The following is a 24,447-nucleotide window of genomic DNA, read 5'->3' as shown; positions in this document are numbered from 1 at the left end:
TGGATACATACTGACAGTGAGACGCTGGATAGATACTGACACTGAGACACTGGATACATACTGAAACTGAGACACTTGATACATACTGACAGTGAGAAACTGGGGATACATACTGACAGTGAGACACTGGATAGATACTAACAGTGAGACACTGGATAGATACTGAGAGTGAGACACTGGATACATACTGACAGTGGGAAACTGGGGATACATACTGACAGTGAGACACTGGATACATACTAACAGTGAGACACTGGATACATACTGACAAAGAGGCACTGGATACATACTGACAGTGAGACACTGGTTACATACTAACACTGAGACACTGGATACATACTGACAGTGAGGCACTGGACACATACTGACAGTGGGACACTGGATACATACTGACACTGAGACACTGGATACATACTCAAACTGAGACACTGGATACATACTGACAGTGAGATACTGGGGTACATACTGACAGTGAGACACTGGATAGATACTAACAGTGAGACACCGGGGATACATACTGAGAGTGATACACTGGATACATACTGACAGTGAGACACTGGATACATACTGACAGTGAGACACTGGATACATACTGCCACTGAGACACTGGGTACATACTGACAGTGAGAAACTGGGGATACATACTGACATTGAGACACTGGATACATGGTGACAGTGAGACACTGGATACATACTGACAGTGATACACTGGATACATACTGACAGTGAGACACTGGTTACATATTAACAGTGAGACACTAGATACATACTGACAGTGAGATACTGGATACATACTGACACTGAGACACTGGATACATACTAACAGTGAGACACTGGTTACATACTGACAGTGAGAAACTTGGGATACATACTGACAGTGAGCCACTGGATATATACTAAAACTGAGACACTGGATACATACTGACAGTGAGACACTGGTTGCATACTAACAGTTGAGACACTGGATACATACTAACAGTTGAGACACTGGATACACACTGACAATAAGACACTGGATACATACTGACATTGAGACACTAGATACATCCTGACAGTGAGACACTGGATACATACTGACATTGAGACACTGGATACATACTGACAGTGAGACACTAGATACATGCTGACAGTGAGACACTGGATACATACTGACAGTGAGACACTAGATACATGCTGACAGTGAGATACTAGATACATATTAACAGTGAGACACTAGATACATGCTGACAGTGAGACACTGGATACATACTGACAGTGAGACACTTGATACATACTGACAGTGAGACACTGGTTACATACTGACAGTGAGAAACTGGGGATACATACTGACAGTGAGACACTGGATACATATTAACATTGAGACACTGAATATATACTGACAGTGATACACTGGATACATACTAACAGTTGAGACACTGGATACATACTGACAGTGAGACACTGGATACATACTGACAGTGAGACACTGGATACATACTAACAGTGAGACACTGGATACATACTGACAGTGAGACACTGGATACATACTGACAGTCAGACACTGGTTGCATACTAACAGTGAGACTCTGGATACATACTAACAGTGAGACACGATTCATCTTTACATACTAACAGTGAGACACTGGATACATACTGATAGTGAGACACTGGATACAACTCTGAAAGTGAGACACTGGAAACATACTGACAGTGAGACACTGGATACATACTGACAGTGAGACACTGGTTACATACTGACAGTGAGAAACTGGGGAAACATACTGACAGTGAGACACTGGATACATACTAATAGTGAGACACTGGATACATACTGACAGTGAGACACTGGATACATACTGACAGTGAGACACTGGATACATACTGACAGTGAGACACTGGATACATACTAACAGTGAGACACTAGATACATGCTTACAGTGAGATACTGGATACATACTGACAGTGAGACACTAGATACATGCTGACAGTGAGACACTGGTTACATACTGACAGTGAGAAACTGGGGATACACACTGACAGTGAGACAATTGATACATACTAACATTGAGACACTGGATACATACTGACAGTGAGACACTGGTTGCATACTAACAGTTGAGACACTGGATACATACTAACAGTGAGACACTGGATACATACAAACAGTGAGAAACAGGGGATACATACAAACAGTGAGACACTGGATACGTACTGACACTAAGACACTGGATACATACTGACAGTGGGAAACTGGGGATACATACTGACAGTGAGGCACTGGATACATACTGACAGTGAGACACTGGATACATACTGACAGTGAGACACTGGATAGATACTGACACTGAGACACTGGATACATACTGAAACTGAGACACTTGATACATACTGACAGTGAGACACTGGGGTACATACTGACAGTGTGGCACTGGATACATACTGACAGTGAGACACTGGATACATACTGACAGTGGGAAACTGGGGATACATACTGACAGTGAGACACTGGATAGATACTAACAGTGAGACACTGGATACATACTGAGAGTGAGACACTGGATACATACTGACAGTGGGAAACTGGGGATACATACTGACAGTGAGACACTGGATACATACTAACAGTGAGACACTGGATACATACTGACAAAGAGGGACTGGATACATACTGACAGTGAGACACTGGTTACATACTAACACTGAGAAACTGGATACATACTGACAGTGAGGCACTGGACACATACTGACAGTGGGAAACTGGATAGATACTGACACTGAGACACTGGATACATACTCAAACTGAGACACTGGATACATACTGACAGTGAGATACTGGGGTACATACTGACAGTGAGACACTGGATAGATACTAACAGTGAGACACCGGGGATACATACTGAGAGTGATACACTGGATACATACTGACAGTGAGACACTGGATACATACTGCCACTGAGACACTGGGTACATACTGACAGTGAGAAACTGGGGATACATACTGACATTGAGACACTGGATACATGCTGACAGTGAGACACTGGATACATACTGACAGTGAGACACTGGATACATACTGACAGTGAGACACTGGTTACATACTGACAGTGAGACACTGGATACATACTGACAGTGAGACACTGGATACATACTGACAGTGAGACACTGGATACATACTAACAGTGAGACACTGGTTACATACTGACAGTGAGAAACTTGGGATACATACTGACAGTGAGCCACTGGATATATACTAACACTGAGACACTGCATACATACTGACAGTGAGACACTGGTTGCATACTAACAGTTGAGACACTGGATACATACTAACAGTTGAGACACTGGTTTCATACTAACAGTTGAGACACTGGATACATACTAACAGTTGAGATACTGGATACACACTGACAATAAGACACTGGATACATATTAACAGTGAGACACTAGATACATGCTGACAGTGAGACACTGGATATATACTGACATTGAGACACTAGATACATATTAACAGTGAGACACTAGATACATGCTGACAGTGAGACACTGGATATATACTGACAGTGAGACACTGGATACATACTGACAGTGAGACACTGGATACATACTGACAGTGAGACACTGGATACATACTAACAGTGAGACACTGGTTACATACTGACAGTGAGAAACTTGGGATACATACTGACAGTGAGCCACTGGATATATACTAACACTGAGACACTGGATACATACTGACAGTGAGACACTGGTTGCATACTAACAGTTGAGACACAGGATGGATACTCACAGTTGAGACACTGGTTTCATACTAACAGTTGAGACACTGGATACATACTAACAGTTGAGATACTGGATACACACTGACAATAAGACACTGGATACATATTAACAGTGAGACACTAGATACATGCTGACAGTGAGACACTGGTTGCATACTAACAGTTGAGACACTGGATACATACTAAAAGTTGAGACACTGGTTTCATACTAACAGTTGAGACACTGGATACATACTAACAGTTGAGATACTGGATACACACTGACAATAAGACACTGGATACATATTAACAGTGAGACACTAGATACATGCTGACAGTGAGACACTGGATATATACTGACATTGAGACACTAGATACATATTAACAGTGAGACACTAGATACATGCTGACAGTGAGACACTGGATATATACTGACAGTGAGACACTGGATACATACTGACAGTGAGACACTGGTTACATACTGACAGTGAGAAACTGGGGATACATACTGACAGTGAGACATTTGATACATACTAACATTGAGACACTGGATACATACTGACAGTGAGACACTGGTTGCATACTAACAGTTGAGACACTGGATACATACTAACAGTTGAGACACTGGTTTCATACTAACAGTTGAGACAATGGATACACACTGACAATAAGACACTGGATACATACTGACATTGAGACACTAGATACATATTAACAGTGAGACACTAGATACATGCTGACAGTGAGACACTGGATATATACTGACATTGAGACACTAGATACATATTAACAGTGAGACACTAGATACATGCTGACAGTGAGACACTGGATATATACTGACAGTGAGACACTGGATACATACTGACAGTGAGACACTGGTTACATACTGACAGTGAGAAACTGGGGATACATACTGACAGTGAGACATTTGATACATACTAACATTGAGACACTGGATACATACTGACAGTGAGACACTGGTTGCATACTAACAGTTGAGACACTGGATACATACTAACAGTGAGACACTGGATACATACTGACATTGAGAAACTGGGGATACATACAAACAGTGAGACACTGGATACATACTGACAGTGAGACACTGGATACATACTGACAGTGAGACACTGGATACATACTGCCACTGAGACACTGGGTACATACTGACAGTGAGAAACTGGGGATACATACTGACATGGAGACACTGGATACATGCTGACAGTGAGACACTGGATACATACTGACAGTGAGACACTGGATACATACTGACAGTGAGACACTGGTTACACACTGACAGTGAGACACTGGATACATACTGACAGTGAGACACTGGATACATACTGACAGTGAGACACTGGATACATACTAACAGTGAGACACTGGTTACATACTGACAGTGAGAAACTTGGGATACATACTGACAGTGAGCCACTGGATATATACTAACACTGAGACACTGGATACATACTGACAGTGAGACACTGGTTGCATACTAACAGTTGAGACACTGGATACATACTAACAGTTGAGACACTGGTTTCATACTAACAGTTGAGACACTGGATACATACTAACAGTTGAGATACTGGATACACACTGACAATAAGACACTGGATACATACTGACATTGAGACACTAGATACATGCTGACAGTGAGACACTGGATACATACTGACATTGAGACACTAGATACATATTAACAGTGAGACACTAGATACATACTGACAGTGAGACACTGGATATATACTGACAGTGAGACACTGGATACATACTGACAGTGAGACACTGGTTACATACTGACAGTGAGAAACTGGGGATACATACTGACAGTGAGACATTTGATACATACTAACATTGAGACACTGGATACATACTGACAGTGAGACACTGGTTGCATACTAACAGTTGAGACACTGGATACATACTAACAGTTGAGACACTGGTTTCATACTAACAGTTGAGACACTGGATACATACTAACAGTTGAGATACTGGATACACACTGACAATAAGACACTGGATACATACTGACATTGAGACACTAGATACATGCTGACAGTGAGACACTGGATACATACTGACATTGAGACACTAGATACATATTAACAGTGAGACACTAGATACATGCTGACAGTGAGACACTGGATATATACTGACAGTGAGACACTGGATACATACTGACAGTGAGACACTGGTTACATACTGACAGTGAGAAACTGGGGATACATACTGACAGTGAGACATTTGATACATACTAACATTGAGACACTGGATACATACTGACAGTGAGACACTGGTTGCATACTAACAGTTGAGACACTGGATACATACTAACAGTGAGACACTGGATACATACTGACATTGAGAAACTGGGGATACATACAAACAGTGAGACACTGGATACATACTGACACTTAGACACTGGATACATACTGACAGTGAAACACTGGATAGATACTGACACTGAGACACTGGATACATACTGACACTGAGACACTGGATACATACTGACAGTGAGAAACTCGGGATACATACTGAAAGTGAGACACTGGATACATACTGACAGTGAGACAATGGATACATACTGACAGTGAAACACTGGATACATACTGACACTGAGACACTGGATACATACTGACACTGAGACACTGGATACATACTGACAGTGAGAAACTCGGGATACATACTGACAGTGAGACACTGGATAGATACTAACAGTGAGACACTGGATACATACTGACATAGAGTCACTTGATACATACTGACAGTGAGACACTGGTTACATACTAACACTGAGACACTGGATACATACTGACAGTGAGGCACTGGACACATACTGACACTGAGACACTGGATACATACTGACAGTGAGAAACTCGGGATACATACTGAAAGTGAGACACTGGATACATACTGACAGTGAGACAATGGATACATACTGACAGTGAAACACTGGATACATACTGACACTGAGACACTGGATACATACTGAAACTGAGACACTGGATACATACTGACAGTGAGAAACTGGGGTACATACTGACAGTGAGACACTGGATAGATACTAACAGTGAGACACTGGATACATACTTACAGTGATACACTGGATACATACTGACAATGAGACACTGGATACATACTGACACTGAGACACTGGATACATACTGCCACTGAGACACTGGGTACATACTGACATTGAGAAACTGGGGATACATACTGACATTGAGACACTAGATACATACTGACAGTGAGACACTGGATACATACTGACAGTGAGACACTGGTTACATACTGACAGTGAGACACTGGTTACATACTGACAGTGAGACACTGGATACATACTGACAGTGAGACACTGGATACATACTGACACTGAGACACTGGATACATACTAACAGTGAGACACTGGTTACATACTGACAGTGAGAAACTTGGGATACATACTGACAGTGAGACACTGGATACATACTGACAGTGAGAAACTGGGGATACATACTGACAGTGAGACATTTGATACATACTAACATTGAGACACTGGATACATACTGACAGTGAGACACTGGATACATACTGACAGTTGAGATACTGGATACACACTGACAATGAGACACTGGATACATACTGACAGTGAGACACTGGATACATGCTGACAGTGAAACACTGGATAGATACTGACACTGAGACACTGGATACATACTGACAGTGAGACACTGGATACATACTGACAGTGAGACACTTGATACATACTGACAGTGAAACACTGGATACATACTGACACTGAGACACTTGATAAATACTGACAGTGAGACACTGCATACATACTAACAGTGAGACACTTGATACATACTGACAGTGAGACACTGGATACATACTGACAGTGAGACACTGGATACATACTGACAGTGAGACACTGGTTACATACTGACAGTGAGAAACTGGGGATACATACTGACAGTGAGACACTGGATACATACTAACATTGAGACACTGGATACTTATCCCTCGATATGCCAAGGAGAGGCACGGGCCACCGAGCCGTGGATGCCCGTGCTTATAATAAAAACAGAAGATGAGATTGGGTTAAATGGCCGAGGGTGTGCAGGTACTAGTGGGCTACTAAGCTGCTAATTGTGTATACCAAAATGCTACCGTTGCCATGGCCACTAGCGTGGCCAAGGGCGATTCGCAGCTAGCGCTGCTGGCCTGAGACTGCTACCGCTGTCTGGCCCCCACGGTAGCATATTTAAACGCTACCATTGCTTGGCAACTCCCACGCTGCCAAAAGCAGCTCCCCGCGGCTGGCCTAAGTCAGACTACTGCTGCCCGGCCCCAGGTAGCCGGCCAAAGCAGATCCCACTGTCTGGCCCCATTAGCAAAACCATTGTGCGACTACAGCCGCGGACCCAACTGTCAGCTACCGCTTGACAAGAAGACTTCCGCCGCCGGACCCATATACGTGGCAATTGTTTGCCCCAACGTATGTTATTTTACGATTCCCCGGCTGAAAAGTCGGGAAAGACAAGGTTCCCACTGAGAAGCAGGTAACCCCGGAAAGGTTCCCGCTGAAAAGCAGGTAGCCTTAAGCACGAGTATTAATTTGGAAGCAAGTTAATTCGTTACTAGCAGTTTAGCCCACAAGAACCCCGCCACAAAGCACCAGAGTGCTACCCCACACCCTCGGCCACTCAATACGCGGGGATACCATTGTTGCCCCGCTTGCCTATGTACTGAAAAGAAACACTAACCTGTGGAGATAACATCCTTACTGGCGCCAGGGCATGCAATAAATTGTCCGTAAACACACACAATCCTTTGTCACTGAGGTGGACGCCCTCCCAGGCGTACCATGTCTTGTCTGATGCCAGGATCTGGGGATGTTGCACCATTGTACCGCCGAGCTCTTTGACTCGGTTGGCCAGTCGGCGGTTGATATTCTTCCGCATCCCCTCGATCTTTAGTGGATCCCTGGCATCGTGCCAGTAACGCCTGGGCAGAATTGAGGATACGATGATCTTGGTGTCAGGAAGCTGGAGTTGTATCCTAAGGATTGATGCCACCATGTCAAGGTAGAGTTGGCTGCCCTTGACCGAGCACAGGTCGTTGGAGCCCAGGTGAATGATGAGGGCTCTGGGGGTGCGCCGTGTCGCCTTGACCTGTGCATCCAGAATGGTGTCCAGCTCCTTCCACCTCATCCCCCCTCGTGCCAGCCATAGCATCCTCGGTTGGCTCGGACTGGTGCCCTTCAGGAGCAAGTACTGCCGTGCCCTGGCCATGTAGCTGGATCCCACCATCCAAACTGTAAACAATAAGAAGTGTAGTAAGTACCATGAAAGACTATTTGAATTAATTGTAGAACATTGAATTTGTTGGTAAGCGTATGTAAGCATTGTAGCAATCTGATTTCCACCTGCAGTATTGTAGTATGAGGTGTTCGGGAACCCCGTTCATGGCTGCTGATGTGGCTGCCCCAATGCGGAAGGAGTGCGAAGAATAGCAAGCCGTGTTTATGTTGCTGTGTGCTAAGGCCTTTTTTAGGAGTGCCTGATGTCGTACCTTGTAACAGGGGAATGGTCGAAATGAACGAATGCATGTTGTGGGCCGGAGGGGCGCACCTTCAGGTAGTGCTTGATGGTGACTACCGGACATAGCGGATTACCTGGTATCGATGACATTGTAACTGTTGTCCCCATCCTGTACTGATCAGACTTTGAGTGTGGTAAATGGATTGAAAGCTGCTGGGGGTTGCCCGAGAAGCTTAAATTCTGGATGGCACAACCTGTTTTTTGAGGGTCCAGTTTGGACCAGTTCGCTTACCCTAAAGAAGCCGAAGAAGGCTGTGCAGTAGACTGCCTTGAACAGTCTGGCTTCATATGCTGATGAGCATACGTGAGGCAGATTGTTGGTTACTACCTGCAGCAGATCTGCAGTGATCGGTTTTCTGGTGTCTGGTCGGCCCGCTGATTTGTGTAGGCCTGTTAAAATCTTGCCTACCAGGAAATGGTTTGTACAGTCGGTGAGCCCGTGGAATTTGTGGTGTGAAGACAGCGCTGCCATGTAAGTCTTGACTGTGTTAGGGGAGTGGTGAGTGACTGACAGATAAGCAATAAAGTTTACGACCTGATCCAGCGGGACTGGCCACACCTCTTGTAGCTGGTGTGTGGACCGGAACTGGTGCAAGGCATTGATACCTGTTTGGTAAGTGGCCCATGTATTTGTAGACAGAGATTGTTGTAGGAGTCTGCCGGCTTCCTGCCTCAGATCAGCCATATGTTGCACGGGATAGGTGTGGGGTTCTGGTCCGCAGCTGGTGCTGCCTCTCGGAAGCGTTTGAACTGAAACCTCGAGAGAGCATCGGCAATAGTGTTAGCAGTGGAAAATACATACTTTGCCTTGAAAACATAATATTATATCGGAGGCACTCCAGGATTAGGCGACGGAGTAGGCTCATAACTCTGGGGGCCTTGGTAGACTGTTTGTTGATTATTGCTACGACGGCTTGGTTGTCGCAGTAAAAGAGGACCTTTTTGTTTGCGAGTTGCTTGCCCCAAAGTTGGATGGCCAGTGTAATGGGGAACAGCTCCAGGAGCGTCAAGTCCCGTGTAGTTTCATCCGTCACCCATTGGGTTGGCCATGCAACCATTTGCCCTGCATGTAGACCCCAAAGCCGGCACCACCCGCTGCGTCTGAAAACAGCTGGAGGAAATCGCTGTCTACCCATAATTGGTCCTGAAACACTGAAATGCCAGTATAACCACATTTGTAGGTCTTCCTTGACCCAGCTGGTAATCCTAATGTGGTGAAATGGTTGCTTACCTTTGCTAAGCAGATCGATTAGCCTTCGGCTGAATGCCCTTGCCATTGGTATAGCCCTGCACATAAAGTTAAGCTTGCCTATGAGGGACTCAAGGGCCCTTTTTGTGACCTTGATGTTACCTTGATGGATTTCCCTTGTCGCCTCCTTGATCTTCGACTCTGGGATTCTGATCTGCATTGCATTGCATTGGTGTCGATTTCCAGCCCTAAGAATGTCAGTTTGGTCGTGGGGCCCACCGTCTAGTCGTGCGCAATAGGGACCCCAAGCTGTTCCAGTGTATTCACGCATCCGTTGAGGTTGTCTGAGCAGTGGCTGGTGCCTGCTGTGCCCCCCGTTAGGAAGTCATCCAGGTAATGCATGATCTGACACGTTGGAAGATGTGATTGCATGCACCATTGCAAGAAGGTACTAAACGTTTCAAATATGGCGCAAGATATGGAGCAGCCAAATGGTAAGCATTTATCGAAATAGAACTCACCTTCGAATCTGATGCCTAGTAGCTCGAAATCGGATGGGTGGACTGGTATAATTCTAAAGGCCGACTGAATGTTGAATTTTGCTAGTAGTGCTCCCTTTCCCAGTTGTTGAACCATATGCGTAGCTTCATCAAATCTGGCATACACAACGGAACAGGCCTCTGTGTCTATGAAGTCATTTATAGATTTACCCCTGGGATAGTATAGATGGTGAATTAGACGGAATTCCTCGGCATGCTTACCCAGATGCTGACCATAGCCTGGCTGCTTCTTGGGCATCAGGCCTATTGGGGATACTTGGAGGTTGTCCAGAGGGGTGTCCTTGAAGGGGCCCGCCATCCTGCCAAGGTCGACTTCCTTTTGTAGTTTTTGTTTCACGTAGCCTGCCGTGTCTTGGTGCGTGGCTGATCACAAGTTTCGTGCCAGGCGACCCATGCGGCTTCCCTGGAACTTGAGCTTAAAGCCAAAGCTAAAACCTACCCATAAATAATTTGCATCTCTGTAATTGACCCTAGCATATTGGCGTAACCAGGGTGCCATTTCATTGAGATCCACGGGGGAAGGGGCCATTGAACTTACCTGCCTTTACGGCCGGTTTTCTGTTAGGGAAAGGCTGATTGGGCTTGTATGGGGTCGGTTGGATGTCTAAATGTGACACAAATTTGGCCAATTTTCGTGTATGTATGCTAGTGTGGTAGTTTTAGCTATGTTTGGGTCGGTTTGTTTATTTATTTGGCTAGCTAGTGTTGTGTCTATTTTGGGTATTTTAAGTTTAGGGGTGAAGATATTTGATTGTTTGCAGTTTTGTTTAAGATTTTTAATTTGGTGTTCATTTAAGAAGTATGTTATTCTTTGGGATATTGGGGTAAGTAAGGGGTGTCAAGAGCTAGAGCTTGGTTTTTGGGGCTGATGTTTTGGTTTATTAAGTTTTGGATGAGAGGGTTTGATTGGGACGCAGCCCAGAAATTTAAGCTTAGCTGTTCCCTGCGTAGACTTAGTGGCATTTCTCCTGTTAAGGCCTGAAGTGAGGTGTAGGAGGTGCCATGTTGGGTGCGTGTAATATTTTTGAGAGCCTGATATTGTATTGAGTCAAGTTTTTTAGATAGAGAGTTGTTTCGGGTGTTGTATATGGCGCAGCCGTAGTCTAGTTTTGATCTAATTAGTGATATGTAGAGAGAGAGGAGGGGATCTTTGGAGGCTCCCCAGTTAGAGCCAGTTAGGCATCTTAGGGTGTTTAGGTCTTTACTGCATTTAGTTGTTAGGTTTTGGATGTGAGCATCCCAGGTGAGATGTTCCTTTGAAAATAAGTCCTAGGAATTTGGTTTGTTTTTGAAATTTGATTGTTTGATTGTTTAGCTGGAGGATTGGGGAGGCGGGTTTCATGTTTTTATGTTTGAATACTATTCCTGTTGTTTTTTCTGAGTTAAGGGAGAAGCCCAATTTGTCAGCCCATTGTTGTATTTTATTAAGAGATTTTTGGAGTAAATTTTGGACCATTTTCATGCTTTTAGTGCGGATCCAGATGGCTCCATCATCCGCAAATTTTGATGTGTTTACTTTAGGGGATAGGCCCTCGAATAGATCGTTTATCATTATATTGAAGAGGGTGGGGCTGAGGATACTGCCCTGTGGAGTGCCATTTTCTAGGGGACATTGGTCCGATAGAGTTTGGTCTATACCCACGGTTATTTTACGATTGTTTAGGAAGTCTGGGATGTAGTTTATTATCTGACTTTTGAGTCCTAATTTTTTAAGTTTTTGTATTAGCCCATCGTGCCATACCATGCCGAAAGCTTTAGAGAAGTCTAAGAAGATGCCTGTGGTATATTGTTTATTTAGTTGTCCTGTCTTAATATCTTGTTCTAGTCGGGCGAGGTTATCTAGGGTTGAGCGGCCAGGAGTGAAACCACTTTGATCTGGGTTTATGATGTTATTTTGGGTTAAGTAATGTTGTAATCTATTTTTAGCCATTGATTCCATTACTTTACATAAGTTTGAAGTTAGGGATATTGGTCTATATGAGTAAGCTTGATTAGCTGGTTTATTAGGTTTAGGGATTGGTATGACTAGGGCCTGTTTCCAGGGAGTAGGAACCTGTCCGTTTAGGTAGATGAGATTGTATAGTTTGAGTAGTGCCTGGAGTAGTTTTAGGGGGAGTTTTTTAATTATTTGGTAAGAAGTTAGGTCTAATCCTGGGGCTGTGCCCTTTTTCCTGTTTTGGATTATGTAGAGGAGCTCCTCCATTGTGTAGGGTTGATTTATTTCTAGATTGTTATTGTTTGGTTCTTTTGTGGGTTTGTTTTCTGTTTTAAGTTTATCTTGGAATTTTTGACTGAAGTTGGTGTTACTGCAAACAGCCGCAAAGTGGTTGGCGAGATTATTTGCTTTTTGGGCGGGGTTGGTTGAGTTGTCAATGTAAGGGTTTTTTTTATGTCGTTTTAAGCCTCTGATGGCGTGGATTTTGCGCCAGACCATTCTGGCATCTTTACGGTTATTTATACCTTCGCAGAATTTATTCCAGTCTCTACTTTTGGCTATTTGGACTAGTTTTTGAACCTGGTGGTTTAGTTCGTGGGCTATGTTTAGATATTTGTAGTCACGTTTTGCTTTATTGAAGGCTGATTTACGTTTTCGTCTAGTCTGTTCTATTTCCTCATTCCACCATGGTACCGTCATTTTGCCTGTCTTAGATGTTTTGAAGGGGATGGAGGTTTTGGCTGCATTTATTATATAGTCTGTTAGGTTTTTACAATAGGTTTCTGGATCATTATTTTCTATTTCGTTTAAGTTAGCTTCGTTGCAGATATCTTGGAATTGGTCCCAGTTAGCTTTATTGTAATGGAATTTTGGTTCTTGGTTTTCTGTTTGGATTGGTATGTTTGTATTTCCTATGGTTATGTTTATGGGGAAGTGGTCACTACCTAGCGGGACGTCGTGCACTTCCCATTGAGTACTTTGAGCTAGATCTGCGGTGCATATGGTTAGGTCGATAGCCGACATTTTTTGGTTTATCTTATCGTACCTCGTGGGTTGGTTGCTATTAAGGAGTACTAGGTCGTTTGTTTCTATCCATTCGGAGATTAATTTGCCATGATTATCTATTTTATCATCTATGCTTCATGTAGAATGGTGAGCGTTAAAGTCTCCTAGGAATATAGTAGATTTATCGCTTATTTGGAGTAGTTTGTTTAGATCCTCAGGTTGGACTTTTTGTTCCGCCCAGTGGTAATTATTTATGATGTTTATGTTTCGGTTATTTAATGTGATTTTAATGCCGTTGGCTTCTAGGTTTGGCGTGTCTATTTTTATTTCTTCGTAATTTATGTCTTCCCTGATAAATATGATTAGTCCTCCTGCGGCTCTTCTTGTTTTCGGTTTAGCTCTGTCAGTTCTAACTGAGTTGTAGTAGGGAAGTGTGAATTTGGATTTTTTTTAGAATTTGGTTTCCTGTATACAAGCAATGTGAGGGCCTTTATTTAGTTTAAATTTAGTTTTTAGTTCATGGCTGTGGGAGGTGAGTCCGTTGGCGTTCCACTCAAAAATATTTAGTCCTTTCATTATTGGGTTCGGCTGATTGGTGATTTAGTTTTTAGTCGTTTTTTTATTCGGTGAGTTCTTTTAGATGGAGGTTAAAGAGGAAGAAGGGAAGATCGGTTAATTTTAGATTGAAAGCTACTTTATGGAAGGATTTTATGCTAGCTTTTGGTGAGTTTTGACTATGCATGTATGCTAGGAGTAAGGTGAGGTTATTTAGGTTTTGGGTGTTGGCTGTTTGGGGAGTTTGGTTTGTTTTAGTTGGAGTAGTGTCTATTGTTTCCTCAGTAGTGGAGAAATCTTCGTCATCGGTTAGATTAGGTTTAGCTGATTGAGTTTCCAAGGGGGAGGCATGTGATGTGGAGGATTGTGAAGGTGTTTGCGGGATGGGTGTAGCTGATGATTTCTTAGTGTTTGTGTTTTGTCGTTGTGCTTGCTTGTGGGAGAGTGTTGTTGCCATATGGGCTGCAGGGTGCTTGGATGAGGGTCGTGTTGTGGTGGTCATTTTGAGGTTTGTTTTGCATGCAGGGGTTGATGTTTTGGCTATGTGAGATGTGGGAGGGTTCGTGGTTGGTTGAGTGGCTGCTTGTGTGTGTGAGGTGGGTGCAGTTTCTCGGTAGGGGGCCCAGACAGAGCTGTCGGTTATGGGTGTGGTGTTTGTTTGTGGGATGGTGTTTGGGTGTGGTGTAGGGAGGAGTGGTTTAGATGCAGGTGTAGCAAATTTTGGTGTTTGGATTTTAGCCGTGTCTATGTTTATGTGTTTGTTGGCCTGCCGGGTGAGTGTGTGTCTGTATGGGCATTGGTTTGAAAGTGAAGTGTGTTGGGTGGATTTGCAGTGGATGCACCAGGGTGTGCATGTGCTTGGGCAGTCTGTTTGTGCGCATTTTTTACATTTAGTTTTACGGTATGTGCATTGGGAGGCAGTGTGGTTGTATTTGAGGCACTTTGAACATTGCTTAACCTGCTTTATATAGGGTTTGACTTCTAAGTTGGTGTGGGCTCCGAAGGATATGTGTTTGGGGGCTTCAGGGAATTTAGCGGTCTTTTTGAAGTTGATTATGACAATGGAGGTTGGGACCGTTTTTCCATTTCTAGTTGAGGTTATTCTACGCGTGCTGGTGATTAGGGGTTGAGGGTTTTGGTCTTGGTTTATGTTAGCTTCTAGAGAGTTTAATTGTAAGTCCTCAGTTGATTCCCTTTGGTTAACCCTAATTACGCCTCATGTATATTGTTGCCAATTAGGTGTTTGTTTGATTACCGTGACGTGGAATATTTGAGTTATTTTATTTGCTGCGTTGTAAGATTCTTGATTAGGGAAGATTATCTGGTATCCTTTGTTGGCTTTTTTAATATTGTTGTTATTTATTTTTTCTCTTTTAAACCAAAGTCCTATTTTATCTGCCGAAAGTTCTAGTGAGAGAGTGGTGCCTGATCCTGCTGAGAAGAAGTAGAGGGCGAAGGTGGTGAGGAAGGCGGCCGGGGAGGGTGTGGGCGATGGAGGTGGAGTGGATGTGTTGAGTTTGCGTTTTTTGGTGTTTTGAGGTGGCGAGTTAGCTGGTTTGGTGGGGGTGGTGTGTGTCGTGTTTTTGCCATACTCGGTCGGGACGATGTTTTCGAGTGACCTCCCGGAAGTGTTGTGCGCTTCCACAGGCGTGGGTGAGTAAGGAGCTGGAATGTCTGCGAGTGTGGCGTTGCGGGTGTCAGTCATGTTGTTTGGGTGTTGTGTTGGAGAGTTGGAGAGCGTGTGTTGTGGAGTAGTATAGGTAATGGGGGTTCTGCCGCAACTCCACTGGAGCCAGATTTATTACCTATACTGCTACTACAGGGGGGATTTTTTATGGCAAAATGATTATGCGATTCAACGATAGTCATAAGTCGTATTAAAAGAAACATCAATATTAATTAATAATGAATAAAATTTACTATAGCCCACAAGGATATTGGAAAGGTATAGGAGCAATAAAAAAATTAGCCACCGCGGCTAAGGTATCTAAAGATGTGGCCTAGGATTGGTTAAGGAAACAAGCGATGTGGCAAATATACTTACCGGCACCGCGTTATATACCGAGGAAAAAGTTTGATATTTTTACAACGAATGAAGTTCATCAAGTTCGTTGTAATAAAAGTCATACATTAAGTGTTTTGACAAGTCGAGAATACTCATACCGACGTACACCGGTCTGTTGAATTTTATATTACTCTTCTGCATATGCAACTCGGCTAAGTCGTTATCAAATATCTTGCTTCTGTTAAAAGCTGGACTGGCTATAAGTTTCCTGAGTCTTTCTTCCTCATTAGATCTGACTAATTTAACATCAATACGCTTCCTTAGATTCTCCATAGTTTTACCAAATACTGAGTTATTCATGAGCTTATATAGATTTCTTTTCAAAATCGCTGGTAGCTATCTTTCTTAAATCTGTGTTCAACCTTATATAGGGCTCCATCCAAGGGCTTTGATCAAACTTTAGAACTCTGTGTATTTTCTTTAGTTCCATACCTGACGATAGATACAACTGGAGATTTCTGTAGTGAACTATATATTTTGTCTTATCCATCAAATTTGGTATGAGTTTTTCTACCTTAGCTAACCTACTATTACCCATCAAGGAGCGTTGATATTCCGATATCCAATCTTTATAATCATTAATCTTTCGGGAGCTAGCGGATAACTGTTATGATCTTTATGTAACGAACTTGGATATTCCAAGTCAACTTCTACCCTTTATTCGCATCATTAACATTGACATTATGGATATCATTCACTTCGATATCATCGACCCATTCAAAACCACCCGTGGGTAAAGGTTGACTCATAGCCCATCCGTACAAATTGTTAGCGTCGAGATATAATATGTGCGTGTCGGGTTTACTCGGATCATATCCTTCCACTAATTTATTATTAGCCTTAGAATACCTTTTAGCTGCCATCGATATACCACCCCTTAACCCTTTCTCAATAAACAAGTGCATATCGTAATCTGTGAGTAGTTTTAGTTCTACGCCGGTCTTCTTCAACAATGCATCCCACGATAGTCCGGGACTGGAATAGTACCATGCCGGGTCCAAGCCATATTGTTTGAAACATGTCTTTCTAAATATCTCGAATATATCGGCGAGTAACAGTACATCGGTTTTTAAGTACAGATCGTGATAATCGCCTAAATTCTTACAACCTAATTTATCCCAGACCGTCAGAGCGTGTTCATAATCGGCATCGGTTATTTTAGATTCTGTTAAGTTACTATAGAATGATTCAAGGGGTGGTAATTCAGTTTCTTCGAATCTAGACCAATCATCCATATATTCGTAAGGATATACACCTTTTCTCAGCAACAAATGACGAGTTATCTTATCGGTATATTTATTTGTTATCGCAAAGTCATCGGGATTGTTCGCATTAGCTAAATTGTCCAGAGAAGATAACAGAAACTGTACGGAGTCTATGAATCTAAGCCCATTATTTTGCTTTATTCTAGATTTCCCATCCTTGTCCCTATAATGTATAGGTTTAGTCAACGAGAACGATATGTATTTTTCCATATTATTAGGAATGCATGTTAAACCGCCGTCGATCTTCGAGATAGCTTGCATAATGAGATGTGAATCGTATCCCCTAAGGTTATGAAACACAACGGGGATGGGTATTGTTTGAGAATTCATTTTTAGTTTCAAGTTACACTCGTTATGCGCGGCTCCCCGATAATTACCCGTCACGTGACAATGATCTCTTACGGAATCCCCATCCAGGGGTTTATTATAAACATGACAACTCATTGACTTCTTATAGGCCCTCCAATCATCCCTCGTCATACACATGGGTTTCTTACACAATAATTTTTCCCTGATTATTCTCTCTTCATTTTGTAAATATTCTAGGAACTTTCCCGCTGCATCGGGACCTCTGTAAATCACGGGCATGTTTGTTTTCCCATCATACCTTACAACTATATATCCAAACCCACAAGGAATATGTTCTTGAGTTTTGTACGTAAAACTACTATCAGTATTGCGTTCAGTATTTTCTATGGGTTTGATAAGCGCTTCGAAGTCGGCGCAAATTACGTACGGTACTGGCGTTTGATTACGATAATGTTCAAATTTTAATATATTTTTTCCATCTTTAGGCATATTGATCCTGAAACGGTCTGTCCAACACCTCTACAGTCTTCTTTATGCGTTCTAATAGATCTTGTCTGCTGTACCCATGTAGGCATCTTTCGCAGAAATATTTCTTTTCTTTATGTTTTGTTTGATCGTATAATAGCCTGTTTAAACTCTTTATCCAGGTATAATGATATTTACCATCTTTTTCGATCAGAAATGAATTGATTCTGGGGATATGTTTGTGATATTGGTGTAGGTTCGTCTATACCATCGAAGTTGAGTCCATCGTTTTGGGGATAGCTAGAAGGTCTATTTGCAATTTTAGAATCTACGGGGAACAATGCAGATCTTATCATCATTCTTAAACAGTCATCGGATTTATTTTTTACTTTAATTATGGCTTTTTTCTTTTTATAATACGGGGGTAAATCTATATAAGAACCACCTTTGAAGGGCATATAATTTGCTATATCTAAATATAAACTATCGATTTTATACACACCCCAACCCGAACCTCTATTAGTCCAGCGTTCTAAAGTTTCCTGTATTCTCTGAATTGATGTATCTAATGATGCGTTTATAGTATCAGATTCGGTTATAACTTCTTGATTGCTACGGAAATATGGTTCGGTATATTCGATGCTATCGTCTGTGTTACTTTTACTCAATAACATTTTAATCGTCAGCTGGTATTTTATACTATGTAAATCATCTAACTCCTCGTTAATTTTACTCGATATGATGGGCTTAATATCGTTAACATCCATGTTGGAATTAATATCCATCTTCCAACCTCTTAGATATTTACCAACGCCGGCGGATGTGGGTACAAATATTAATTCTTGTTGTTTATTCTCAACATTATTATCATTATGTTCAACATCATTATTATCTAGTAAAGCGATCAATTCAGCTCTTCTCATTCGAGAATAACCTCTCAGCCCACTGTTTCTCGCTTCAGCTTTGAGTTCTCTAACAGTCTGGGGTTTGTTGTATTCCAAACCGAGTAAGGTAATCAATTCAGCTCTTCTCATTTGAGAATAACCTCTCAGCCCACTGTTTTGCCATAGCCTTCAATTCTCTGACAAAAACCATTGTGACCATGGTATATGCAAAATGAGACAAATGTCTAATTGGTTGTTTTTCTTATATCTAAATACGTATTCTCCCCAACCTATTCCTCTCATTGATGTAATCTCTCTTCCTAGCATAAATAATCTGGTTCCTGACCCTATCAGCACCGTGTTCCTTACATAAACATACCTTTGACCCCTATCCCACATTCAGAACACGTATAGTTAATGTTTCCGCGCCTGATGTAATAATTGTGTATGCCGCAGTAAATATCAACACAGCGTCGGTTACATAGAGTCGTCTTACCCATGAGTGTAAATCTGCAATGATTCATGGTTTATACATCTATCATATCACTTGTCTAAATGGAAATCACATCTACACTATTGACTAGGCAGTCAGCCAACGCTATTTATAGATTAGCTAACTAGGTCAAGGTATAGCTGAAAATCAATACAGCAGATAACCCCATTATCACAAATGCGACCTCGCGGTCTTTCTGAGCCTCCGACGGTGTATAAAACTGACTCATTGTTGGTCTCGGTATTGGGTCAAGTTTTTTCCCATAAACGAGGAAGTATTCATGCATGGCAGATTCGACATCCTTAAACGTTTGAATTGAATGTCCTTCCTTACGCATTTCTTCATGAATAAAATCTAATCTCTTCATTCTCTGCCGCGTATATTGTGACTGGGCTGCTTCGAGTTGTTCTAAAGCATTGTTATGTCGTTTACGCTCCTCTTCAACTTCTTTAGCGTTTGATTCCCTCAAAGTAGAAAATAAATAATTGCTCCCCAAAAAAGCTAGAGCATTAACAATAGCTCCACCAACCATCATCGCAATTGTTGCCATATTTATATGAATATAAAATATTCAAATGTTTAATAATATAAAATATTCAAATGTTTAATTAATTACTTCATTATGTCTTCCGGGATAAGCCCTTGTTTCATGAGCATATCCTTCGTTGCCATAGCCAATCCAATATCCAGAACCATCATACCTATATCAAATCCATTAAAATCTAGCTTGGTAGGTGTGGCTTTAGTAATCATTTTAGCTATACGGGCATAGCCATTGGCCAAGCCGGTGACCACCGCTGAATGATACGTTGCGTTTACCAACATTTTACCGTCTGTAACTGGAGTAGTGATGCTTCTTATAGCATTATATGGGGGCTAACCTCTAATTGAACTTGTTGTTGCATTGGGGGTGACGTTTTCTCTTCTCCGGTCTTATAAAAGAACCATACAGCCGCTATACCAGCAACTCCTACTAGTGCCCATGTTTTAATCGGATTAATATTTGAATTATTTATTAATTTCGCTTTCCTCGCCAGTCCTCCCTTCCTCCCAGCTGCTATTTTCAAAGGATTCTTTGTCACTCTGGCTTTTAGTATTTTCTCATTCACATGTGGTGGTTCCTCATTCACTCGTTGTTCCGCAATCTGTTGTTCCTCGTTCACTTGTTGTTGCGTGTTCACAATCTGTTGTGGTGTCACCTGTTGAGTCTCCATTATTTATTTGAACTTCGTTTTTTATATTATTAAGTGGGCACGTATGTTTAAATTGACAATACCTAGCCATTATTAAAGCTGTGGTGAACGGAGCTAAGAACATTCAGTATCTATGATAAAACTCACAGCTCACTGAGCTTATAGCGTGTTCGATGAACGGGTCTTTCTCGAGAGATTCGTATAAATACATGCGATGTTCTGCCGGGATAGGGAGAAACGTACTAGCTACGACTCTGTATAGTTGTAACATAGCCGACCCTACCGTTTTAGTCATGGTAGCTCCCAGTCTAGACTCGTAACGCACGTACAGTTTTTTAATTTCTTCGTCGGTCATGTTATCAATTTTTTCGATGGTATAATTTTCTCCCAAATATTGGGAACATTTACCCACCGGCTACCAAAGCGGCGAGTCTTTCTCTATGTTTATCTAAAGATTTATCTGTAACTTGTTGATCTGCATCAGATTCTTTGAGCATTTGTTCGATGAGTTCGTCGCATTCCATAATGTAATACCTAAGGAGATATTTAAGTCTAACATAATATAATATGGCATATCCAATACATCCCGTAATAATGAACCGTTGCGAAAGAATGATGATTTCGAACCACATTTTATGTCATATTAACCGCTAATGTTCAATTTATCGTATTTTTGATACATTTTGCTATATATGCTATAATTTTGCTATATTTGCTATAATTTTGCCATATTTTTGCAATATTTACTATATTTGCCATAATGTTGCTACATTTTGCTAAGCAATTGCATAAGCAGCTGGTTGATCGGTTTTTCGAGCTTGGTATAAATAACATCATTTTCGCGTAGACATTCCTCGAATGAATCTCGATCTTTGCAATGAAAGAGTGCTACCCATTTGGTTTGCTCTCTGAGATCTTTCAGGACAGAGTTGTATTTTTGAGTAAGTACCCAAACGCTATGCTGAGTATGCCGTCCGGAGAATGCTAAATACGAAAGCATATCTTTCTTTTTTGTGAGTTCTTTACTCGCGCTGAAGTCGTCTATTACGAAAAGGATTGATTCTCCTTTGTATTTTTCATGACATACTCGTAAACAGTCTTGTAACAATCGCCCGGATCGACTCTGTGTACCCCATCATCATTCATTACCCAATCTCTCGATAAGTATGTTTTATTAACGCTTATAGTCGGGCACAGAATAATAATATGATCGAAAACGTCCCGATAATGACTTTGTAAAATATCTAGAATAAAAGCTGTTTTTCCACAGCCCGTTTGCCCGCATATGATAGCGCAGTGCGGATCTTTAGGTAAAAGATTATTAATAGATTGCTTGCACGAATCTTCCATTCTGTATATTAAGTTGCGCATCCATGATCACGTACAAATATATGTTTAATTTACCAGCCTTTTCCTGGAGCTTCGTTATCTGTATAGTGACACCCTCGCTAGCATTTTCTATTCTCCTCCCACTACCGTGTAGTCGAGCCATAGCGTGTACTTCGTGGTGAGGTATTCACCCATCGATACACTCCCAAGAGACAGATCTTTCAAGACCGCGATTACTTCCGGGCTTCGTTTTATAGAAGAAAGTTTTTTAATCTCATCCCACTGGTGATACGCTAGCATTCCTTGGCTATATAGTTGATTAGGAACGCCCTCGATAGTCAATTCTACTTTTGTAATCTTGGAATTGTAGAACTTCTCGGTATTTCTTTTAAACGCATCGGAGGGGTCCTCGAACAACATTAAAATACCCTTCAACGACCTCGTGGGGACGTTTAGATTAATATTCCACATCATATCTTTTTTGTCCCTCGTGATCTTTCGGTGTCGCAGCACGCGATCGTACAAAATGGCTAAACTTCCTGTATGATGGTTACGAATTTGTCTAGCTAATTCGGGATCCGTTATCATATCGTACTCCAGCGAGATATTGTCAGTGGAATAGCTAGCATCTTCACCACCGGTTCTGATTACTCTACCGTCGTCATTAAAAGTGAGTTCGTATTCTAACCTATCGCCTAGGGATGCTTGATAAAAGGGCATGTGGGAATCTAGTAATTCAAAGTCTAGGGGAATATAGAATCCGTTACCTAATGCGTCGGCAACGGCCTTATCTTTTATGACGGTACGATCACCACTAGAAGCATCTACACGCAGTCTGAATGTGTTCCGATTACAAATACCTTGGTATTGTAAGTTTTCCCGCTCTTTATCCGTTCTCCAGAGATCCATGTAACAATAGTATACATTGCTATTGTCAATACTCAAAACCTCATTACCGCTAATTTTAATGGCGATTTTCTTAACGATAGCACGACCTATGTTCTGAACAGGCTCCCTGTTAACGTCGGTAGAAGTCAAAATAATCGTAAATGCTAGTCGGACAGTTCCCGGAACTAACACATCGTGTGCGCCGAGATTAGGAAAGCGAACCAGAAGCGTTTGATTCTGATCGATGGTACTAGGGTTATTAGTTATAGTTACAGACTGACGAATTGCTTTGACCCCTAATGGATCTCGAAGTCCACGTTGTGGGTTTAACTTGCATCCGTATTGCGAAGACATTGTTATATTGAAATTATATAACCATATGTTTAATATAAAAATGACTGATTTTGATCTAGATTATTTAGATAACCCGAATCCAATCGAAGAGGGTACTGATGAAACCAGCTTTACGAATCTTAACGATGAAATTTTACAATCAACCGTAAATGATGAACTTATCGCATTATCGTACTCGTAAGCCCCTAACCTTGTCTACCATAGCCGCTAAACACGGCATCGGCACTGTTCGTGATGAATTAGGTTTTGTGGACTACTACCGACGAGAAAAACTTCCCGCGAAGACTACTAAGGCTCTTCGGACTGTGCGTGATAAACTCGTTAACACAGATAATTTGGAAGCTTCCTCGATGGTGGCCTCGGACGGACTCGGAGAAATCTTAGATACCTATTACGATAATTCCACGTTACAGGTACCATCCTCAGAGTTTAGTATTAGGGAATTACGAGGTCTTGACAAGGCAATACGAACAATGCGGGGAGAACTCATGAATAATACAGCCAAGATATCCGAAATCGACAAGCATATAGAAAACAAAACTTGAACAGGTGGGCGATGAGTTCAGTAGACACCGAGTAGCGGAAAGATTGCGTAACTTAGAAGACCAACGATCGGCCCGCCTTGAAGCAGCTTC

The 24,447-nt window shown here is 41.9% G+C and overlaps 1 protein-coding gene across 1 annotated transcript in view; it reads right to left on the bottom strand.

Annotated features, from left to right (window-relative positions):
• Positions 1 to 10,104, bottom strand: part of LOC125373257 — a 38,498-nt gene extending 28,394 nt beyond the window's left edge. The window contains exons 1-2 of the mRNA XM_048384258.1: positions 9,882 to 10,104; positions 8,486 to 9,036 (exon numbers count right to left, since the gene is read on the bottom strand). Coding sequence (XP_048240215.1) covers positions 8,486 to 9,036; positions 9,882 to 9,948 — 618 coding nt within the window. The 5' untranslated portion in view covers positions 9,949 to 10,104. The remainder of the gene's footprint in view (positions 1 to 8,485; positions 9,037 to 9,881) is intronic.
• Between the last annotated feature and the right edge of the window lie 14,343 nt (positions 10,105 to 24,447).

The sequence above is a fragment of the Haliotis rufescens genome, unplaced genomic scaffold (genome assembly GCF_023055435.1).
Source record: "Haliotis rufescens isolate VD_foot unplaced genomic scaffold, xgHalRufe1.0.p SCAF_5, whole genome shotgun sequence".
In the NCBI taxonomy this organism is placed as follows: Eukaryota; Metazoa; Mollusca; class Gastropoda; order Lepetellida; family Haliotidae; genus Haliotis; species Haliotis rufescens.
Note: the sequence above shows the minus strand (reverse complement) of the source record. Positions and strands in the feature narration are given on the sequence as shown.